Source organism: Rosa chinensis, chromosome 1 (genome assembly GCF_002994745.2).
Source record: "Rosa chinensis cultivar Old Blush chromosome 1, RchiOBHm-V2, whole genome shotgun sequence".
In the NCBI taxonomy this organism is placed as follows: domain Eukaryota; kingdom Viridiplantae; phylum Streptophyta; class Magnoliopsida; order Rosales; family Rosaceae; genus Rosa; species Rosa chinensis.
This window is the reverse complement of record NC_037088.1, coordinates 8,021,043-8,029,314: the sequence shown is the minus strand read 5'-3', so window position 1 is coordinate 8,029,314 and position 8,272 is coordinate 8,021,043. Positions and strand designations below refer to the sequence as shown.

Here is an 8,272-nt window from a genome sequence, read left to right as displayed (position 1 = left end):
TCGAGATTAGAGGAGTCTCCGGATGGGGAAGTGAAGATGAAAGTGATGGAGAAGAAGAAGAAGAAGATGGAAGTGAACATGACTGACCATCAATTCAACCTCCACACTATTACTGCCCAAAACCGAAAATTCATCATGTAAAGGAATCCAATTCAACCAACAGATATAACAATGAGAGAAAGCAACAATACCTTTCATATTGTGGGCTGCTACTAGCTCCAAACCCAGTTAACAAATCATTGAAAGCCGCCGACACACCCTTGCTAGAGCTTTTCGACGACGCCGGCTCAGCCTTGTCATCAAACCCACTTACCCGCCGCGGCGGCGACGCCACTGTCGAGAAGAAAATATCGTTTGCAGTGGAGCTCTTCAGCCCCGCTCCGCCAGGCCAGAATCGGCGACCTTGGAGGAGGAATCAGTGGGCCCACCACCACCGTACACGGAATCCAAGTTCAAAGCTTCGAAATTGATGGAGAACATGGTCGAGCCGTCGAAGATCTTCTCAAAGTCTTGGGCTTTCAGGGCTTCAAAGATCTGGTCGTGATCGTCGGAGAAGGACTCGTCAAAGGAATTTGAGGTGCGAGTTGATCTGGAGGAGGGTCCAATCGAGCAGGAAGACGACGACGACCGAGTCGCCGGTGAGTTCGGGGCTGAGTTGGCAGGCAAGTTGGAGGAGAGGGACGGTTGGGTAAGTGGGGTGGTGGGAGCGGAGGGGATTCCACTCGGCGTCGAGGGCAATGATGGCGGACCAAATCAAGGAGGTGGTTAGGTGAGTGAACTCGGGAGAATCGATAGAGGAGACGAAGTGGGTTTTCAGGGGCATTGGGTCATGCGGATCCATGGAAGAAGAAGAGGTCAAAAGGAAAAAGAACAAAAAAGAAAAAGAGAGAAAGATAAAAAAAATTAAAAGAAAAAAATTAATTGAGGGTAAAATAGACATTTCAGCATAAACTAGATGCCACGTCAGCAATTTAACGGTCAATTTGGACGGAGCTTGACGGCAGGGACGAAATGGGAGGAAATTGAGAGTTCAGAGACTTTTTAGGTGAAATTCGAAGGTCAGAGACTGAAACGATGAAACCTTATAAGTATAGGAAGTATACAGTAATTAACTCTTAAAAAAACAAAAAGTGATAGGTCAAATTGACAGTTAAAGTCAAGGTTAAGGGGCAATCTGCTATATTTCCCAAGGGGTATATAATAATTACCTTAGAAAACCCAGGAACCAAGCGCAGTAGAGTAGTATGGTACCCAAAACCCGAATAAAATCGAAGAACCGACCTTGATGATTACATAAATTCACTCTCACAAGTTACAGAGCTTTCTCTCTCAGAAACCCTAACCCCCAAATCGTAGCTTCCCTCCAAAACCCGCATTGCAAAACCCTAATTCGTCGTTCTCGTCGGCAATGACGAAGGTGTACGGAACAGGCGCGTACGATTTCAAGCGCCACCATGTTGCCGAGTACCCGGTGGAGCTGAACCAACAGCTCGGAGACAAGCCGGTGGAGGCTAAACCCGGCGCGGCGCTGCCGAGCTCGATAACGCTGTCGGAGATTCAGAGGGACCAGCTCACTATGATTGCAGCTGCGAATTGGTCCAAAGCCGGCGGCGACGCCGGGCAGGTGAAAAAGGCGTTCGACTCGGAGCTGGTGAAGAAGATTTACGAGACGGAGTTGTGTGTGAAGGAGGGGCAGAGGAAGACGGTGCCATTGCAGAGAGTGATGATTTTGGAGGTCAGCCAGTACTTGGAGAACTATCTCTTTCCCAATTTCGTTCCTGAAACGGCGACGTTCGAGCACGTTATGTCCATGATTCTCATGGTCAATGAGAAGGTATTGCCTTTTGGAATTGCACTATTTACTTTGGGTCACATTCTCATGGTCAGAAAACTAATCCATGTAGTTTTTATGCATTAATTGTTTTTCTCAATGCTTTAAATTTTCAATTTTGGGATTTAAATGAAAATGTCTACTGTGATTGAATTTGTGTACTTTATTTCCTACTTGCAGTTTCGAGAGAATGTGGCAGCTTGGGTATGCTTTCATGACCGGAAAGATGCGTTCAAAGGATTCCTTGGAAGGGTTCTTCGGCTTAAATCGGTTTGTGCCCATTTTCTCTGCTTTAACATATCCTTAATGCATCATATATGGGCTAAGGTTTTTTTATTTTATGTTTTATGTCAAGGGTTTTAACATTTGGAACAATGAACTATTAACACAATAGTCAATTACTGAAGAATTTGGTACTGGTATTCCAATACAGTTGGAACATTTTATTCCTTCTTCCTCGTTATGTCAAGCTTGTGTAGTGAAACTGTATGATTGCTCCGGTGGTTTACATGTGATTGCCCGTAGTTTATGCCTCGACTCTTATGGGTATTTTTCTCATGGAAATTGGTATGCCAGAGGTGCTGATGAGGCCCAAACAACTATATATGAGGAGTTGGGTGAAAAGAGGCGTTCTACCTTGCTTGTGCCAGCCCCATTTTGGTGATTGATCACCAAGAGCTGGGTGAAAAGGTGTCCAGGATGTCATCCATGTCAAAAGCCAAGTGTTTGAGCTCCAATTGCAGACAGAGTTGCACTCCATTTCTTGGAAACGACCGAAATTGAGCAAATTGTGGGGGGTCAACCTATCGAGCAGCAACTGAAGAAAAGCCTCAAAGAAAAACACCTCCACCATCATTTCTGCTGTCGAAGACTTCGGATTCAATAAGGCTTCCAAATGAAATTATGTCCATAGCTATTGTTGCTAAAATTAGCAAGAAAAAAGTTCAGACTTTGAACTTCAAAGTCAGACTAGTTCAGTGTGGTGGAGTAGACCCGTAGTTGTCACAATGGACCCAGATCTTTCTCTCTCTTTTTAATCACGTAGGGACCCAACGACTTACGCCACAGTTCATTCTTCTTTACGGACTTTACCTCAGTGAATACTAGTCTGATGCAAAAAGGGGACATGGAGGCGTGAGTGACCCAAATCACCAAATGTGCGAAAGGTTTTGAGAACTCCATACCCACACGGCATCAAATCCTTGGAGACAAAATTGTGCTTTTGTTCTGTAAAATGGGGTAATGGAAGGGAAAGCAACCAAGTCCCAAAACTTAGAAGATCGAAAACCCAACCGTTGTTATCTGGGGTTGTCAGGCTAGTCTTAACTGTTTGAATTTGGAAGCAACTGAATAATTGCGGCACGTGCCGCACACTTACTTAACACCCGCAAGGAAGGAATGAAGGAGTACGACGAAGTTGTTTAGGTAATATTTAAATGGACTGCAGGACACCATAACCGTTCTTTGTGCAAATTTAAATGGGTTGCTGAACACGATCCAGTGAGGTTATTTTAAAAATGATAACAATAATAATAAATAAATAATTCGATAAATTCTTTTACGTTACAGCTGCGAATGTTAGTAAAAATAGAACAACCTCTGTGAATCAAATTTAATTCTCGCTCGCTTTCTTTCAAAGATGGGTGAAACGCCAACTACAGTTAGATAGTTGTGAACCCAGAACCCAGGAAAGCTAGCCACTCAGCACATTCAAGGTCTGGTATATATATATATATATATATATATATATATATATATATATGTCCTGTAGAGTAGGAAATTCAATTGCCCTAATTAAGGTAAATTTTTTCGAAAAATTATTCTTATCATGCAAGTTGGAGTCTTTAAAGCAATAAAATTAGGGGTGTGAAATTTGCACACCCAATTTTGCAAACCGCACACCCTATTATTTTTTTAATAATATTTCATCTCACTTAATTTTACACTTCCTAATATACCCTCAAAGTCAGATTTTCCTTTTTCTTCTTTTTGGCTCTCTCTCTCTCTCCAAAACCACGACTGCCCATAGATGAATAGTAAATTTGTGGCTGGGTTCCTCTTGAATCATTGCCTGGAAACTTGTCTTTCTACCCAACAAGTTTCCTACCCCATTGAATCATTGGGTATTCTTCTATTTATACCCCCCAAACCACCAAGTACTATCCCACTCTAAATCTAACTCTTCCACTCCCAGTCTCCATCTTCCTCTAGTTTTGGGGTTGGTTTTCCCATTTTAGGAGGGGCTAGGTTTGTCTATAGCAATGGCCATGGTCATGTTTGTTGCTTCCTTGATCCTGTCACTCGCAATCTCCATGTTGGGTTCAATCATTTCATCTAATAAATGAACAAAAACAAGCCCAAGTTGGGTTCCTCTTTCTAGCTGCGAGGTTAAAGAACAGAGACCCATTTGCAGAGCATTGGAAGAAATCCAACAGCCATGAAAAGTGTTCTTTCTTAGGTATTACTCGTTCTTCAATTTAATTCATGCATCTTCACTATTAACCTAATTCAAAATCCTAAATACCAAATGCTATGAATTAAATTTGATGATGCAGGACCGTCTTTGCAAATATGCAATTCACTCCATTCAAATGCACAACCATCTTCAGATCACTCCAAGACCCCCTTTCCAGAAAAGCATCTAAATCAGAGACAAGTTTTGCAAAATCTTCCCCACTTCTTAGCGTGGAAATCGAGGATCGGAGATATGCAATTCACTGCATCTAAATGAGTGGACTCTATTTATGCAGTGATAGCATACTTCGGCCCAACACTTGTGTTATTTTTTTTCCCTCCATCTGAATGGAGTAAATTCCTTCTCTTCCTCTAGCTCTCTTCTTCCTTCTCAAATCCTAAGGAAAATCCACAATTGCTATCCAAACCCGAACACTCTACTCCTAGGCCAGCCCCGGAATCCAAACTAGAAATGAAGAAAGAAGGCAAAGATTCTGCGCGCAGCAGGCACCGACAGCAAAGAAACCGTTCGCGGTGGCCGGAGTCGGAGAAACTGACACTGATGGCAGAACCCTTTATGCTTCTTCTTTCTTGTTTGATCTCTTCCCCTTTGCTTGTTTCTTTGCCCACAGACCCTTCTTGTGATTATGATCATCACCATCCATTGATTTTGGATTTGGGATTTGGGATTTGATGAGGGACAGAGAAAGAATGGATCTGATATTCTGATGGCTGAGGAAGAAGAGAAAGAATTCAGCTGTTTGTGTTGTTGGGGTTTTTGTGTATTTGGGGAGAACACGTGTCGATCTGCGAAAAAGCCACGTCGTGGTTGGTTAGGACGGGGTGACCACCCGGTATTATCCAAAAAAGAAGAAGGGCATATTAAGAAGTGTAAAATTGAGTGAGATGAAATATTATTAAAAAAATAATAGGGTGTGTGGTTTGCAAAACTGGGTGTGCAAATTTCACACCCCTAAAATTAATCAAGTATGAAAGATACCTAGAGATTGTTGTTGCATGTACAATGAGGCATAATATAACGATTTGATCAACTGGCGCACTACCACAAATATGGCTTATAGACACCATTGAGAATGGTGTGCATTGGATTAAGGAACACTAATCATTGGTCCCCAATGGCAATAGCCACGGTTCACACACCAATAAATATGTTGTTGCCTATGCTGGTGTGACAAACACCCAAAACTATCACCAAGCAAAACAATAGTGTCTTCAAAGTTGTGGGTCCTACAACTAAAGTTACTCACCAATGTTCAAGGGTGACTTCATATATTTCCAGACAAAAAAAAAATTCAAAATTAGAAAAAAAATATTGATAATGAAAATTTGCCAATCCCTTCAATACTCCATATTGTTACCGTGCTTCTAAACCATCCTCACAACAATTTCATACAAAAAAAAAAAATCAAAAACCAAATAAAAAACTATCTGGAGGTCAGCTGTCCTTACTCCAGCCTTGATCTTCTCCTTTCTTCTCCTTCATGAATCAGCATCTCTTCATGGATCACTACAATCCGGGAGATACTTAGGCTTCCTACATCTTCTAACAATCATATGCAAGTCCCAACCTATGCAAAGGAATACTAAAGTCACAAAATAGTCTCCAGCTCATTGGCTAATGTACAAAACACGAATCATAACTCCTAGCTTGAAAAAGACAGCGAAGCACATAAATAAAAAGCAAGATCCATACCTGGAAAGGATGTAATTTTGTTTAATCTGACTGCCTGAAAAGACAACATCAAACTCTTAGAATATATTTAAATACATACCAAGCTGAACCAAAACCATAATAGTGAAACAGGGAGCCAAGATAACTAGCACTCTATAAAAAGTATACACCAGAATAGAGTTTAACAAACGAACCAATATGAACAGGTGAGGTGATCAACTCTTCACTTACTGCAGCAATGCTATACCTACTGACACTTCTCCCTGAAGATCACATTAGAAACAATTTCATTACATAAATTGAAAAACGGTAAACAGAGGAAAGAGAAAACACACGAGAGCTAAACAGAAGACTGCAAAGAGTAAAGAATAAAAAGGTAAGGGTAGTGTCGACTTGAGAGAGAAGCTTAGAAGCAGACCCAACAGAGAGAGAGAGAGAGAGTCTCTGAGCTGCTGTGTCCACAGAGAATAATAATTCTTCCAAGGCTCTTATCCTACCCCTCCTTTGTTATATTACAAAGCCTCAGTTTCTGCGCAAAAAGAAAAATGTTGCTCATGTATTGCTGCTTACATAATGAAATCCTAATCTCATTCTCGCCTAACTCCATAGCTAGAAAACATATTCTAGAGGTGGTTCTCTAGTTTTATTGACACAAAGAAATAGAATGAGATGCCTGCTAGGCTGCTACCAGGTACAAGTACTGAAAACTACAAGTTTTGTTGAATTATCTACAATGGTTGTAATAGCAATTCGTCTTTGCAGCAATTACTAAATATAAACCACATATAAGTTTTATATATAAATAGATGATTCTATGTAAAACTTACAATGCTGCAGCAAGTCGTGCAAAACTGTCTGAGGAGTGGCCCACAAGTGTCATCTCCAAAAAATGTCCAAGGGAACCGCAGATTTGATGAGATAAAATACCAAGAGGTTGCTCACTGGTTCCATTATTACTAGAGTTTGCAAATATCCTGAACACATACAGTTTAACACAAGAATTCCAGGTGAACCATTGAGAAAAAACTAAAAAACAATAATAAAATATAATGCCAAAGACAGTTTATAACCCAGAAGATTGCATACATGTACTGCTTGCCTAGAACTGAAATATGTATCTGAACAGAATATATGGGCGGTCAGATACCAGTATACCAGAAGATCTTGGATAGCCCACATGGAAGAAGCCAATAGTGATGAACAACACTGAAAAACTAGTAAAGAAATGAGCTTTTCTGCAAACAAAAAGTGAGCATCAAGGCACATGCATATAGAATCTGCAAAATATAGATTTAAGGGATGTATGATTTATGATCCATCCAAGATAAGGGTTTCACATTAATGTGGGCACACTAAGGTTCAAATCTTTCAAGCCCGGAGACCTTGAGCAATCTAATGAGCACTTGAGAAATTAAATATTTACAATGATCGGAAAACTAAAAGCGAATCTGAATCAAATCAATTTAATAGAAATTTAAAAATCTAAAATTGAATTCAAGGAAAGACAAATCATTTTCCAAATCCACATGGACATAATAACCCATATCTAAATAATAAACAGAAAGAAGAGATCTCAAGTTATGAACCTTCGGAAATCGGTTGGATGGCCATGCAATGAGACAGACGGAGCCTCAAGGTGAAGATTTCCAGGACCTTGAGAGGAATTTATTGAAATGGGAAGATTCAGCCGATCCAAGAAAAATAAAATCCTCATGGTGGAGATCTGACGGAGCCTCATGGTCCATCAATTCCAGATCAATAACCTAATCCAAACATCTTTCAAACCTTATGTGACTCGATTTTTGGATCTCCATCAATTTTTCGACTGAGAGAAGAAAAGAAAAGAATTTGACTTTCGTTGTGAAGAGGAATGAAAGAAGGAATGTCGAGAGAACCGACAAAAATGAGAGAGAAGTATAGAAAAAGTGCTCTACAGACTTTTGTTTGTATTGATACTGAAGGGTATTATATTAAAAAGAAATATGTGGGGTCCAAAATTCTGTAAAATATGGTACCAAAATTGACAGTTTTATGATAAAGGGTGAGGTTTGCAGTTTTATTCAATCGTCTTAGTTACAGAAAACATTCTTGTTTGACTTCGTGTAATAATCATTCTTGAATCTTCATCATTGCAAAGCTTGCGCAAAACTAATTTGCACTTCGTTTTAATTGCTTTTTTTGTTCCTCTGTGATCTTCCGGAAGCTAACTATGGCAGTCGGTGAGATCTTTCTTGCGGTATTCCTTCGGGTGCTTCCTGGAGAGGTTAACACATAAAGAGATCCTTGGAAGCTGG

The 8,272-nt window shown here is 40.3% G+C and overlaps 2 protein-coding genes across 9 annotated transcripts; one reads left to right on the top strand and one right to left on the bottom strand.

Moving 5' to 3' along the window:
- The first annotated feature begins 1,228 nt into the window (after positions 1 to 1,228).
- LOC112182115 (RNA helicase aquarius-like) lies at positions 1,229 to 3,291 on the top strand. 3 transcript variants are annotated; one of them, XM_040512393.1, is made up of 3 exons: positions 1,231 to 1,834; positions 2,012 to 2,101; positions 2,187 to 2,240. In XM_040512393.1, the coding sequence occupies exons 1-3, from the start codon at positions 1,409 to 1,411 to the stop codon at positions 2,223 to 2,225; spliced, it is 555 nt and encodes a 184-aa protein (XP_040368327.1). In that variant the 5' UTR covers positions 1,231 to 1,408; the 3' UTR covers positions 2,226 to 2,240. The 3 variants fall into 3 exon arrangements, with proteins under 3 accessions (XP_024176322.1, XP_040368327.1, XP_040368328.1); XM_040512394.1 differs by lacking the exon at positions 2,187 to 2,240 and adding an exon at positions 2,408 to 3,291 and having other exon boundaries at positions 1,232 to 1,834; XM_024320554.2 differs by having other exon boundaries at positions 1,229 to 1,834; positions 2,012 to 2,217.
- Positions 3,292 to 5,604: 2,313 nt separating this feature from the next.
- LOC112182000 lies at positions 5,605 to 7,929 on the bottom strand. Of its 6 annotated transcripts, none has more exons than XR_005805587.1 (7): positions 7,565 to 7,929; positions 7,126 to 7,184; positions 6,806 to 6,952; positions 6,397 to 6,507; positions 6,173 to 6,241; positions 6,000 to 6,033; positions 5,605 to 5,874 (listed from the first exon to the last, which is right to left on the bottom strand). XR_005805587.1 is itself a non-coding variant. In XM_040513695.1 (3 exons), the coding sequence occupies exons 1-3, from the start codon at positions 7,714 to 7,716 to the stop codon at positions 6,501 to 6,503; spliced, it is 306 nt and encodes a 101-aa protein (XP_040369629.1). In that variant the 5' UTR covers positions 7,717 to 7,928; the 3' UTR covers positions 6,248 to 6,500. The 6 variants fall into 6 exon arrangements, 1 of the variants encoding a protein (XP_040369629.1); XR_005805579.1 differs by having other exon boundaries at positions 7,065 to 7,213; positions 7,565 to 7,928; XR_005805583.1 differs by having other exon boundaries at positions 7,126 to 7,213; positions 7,565 to 7,928.
- Between the last annotated feature and the right edge of the window lie 343 nt (positions 7,930 to 8,272).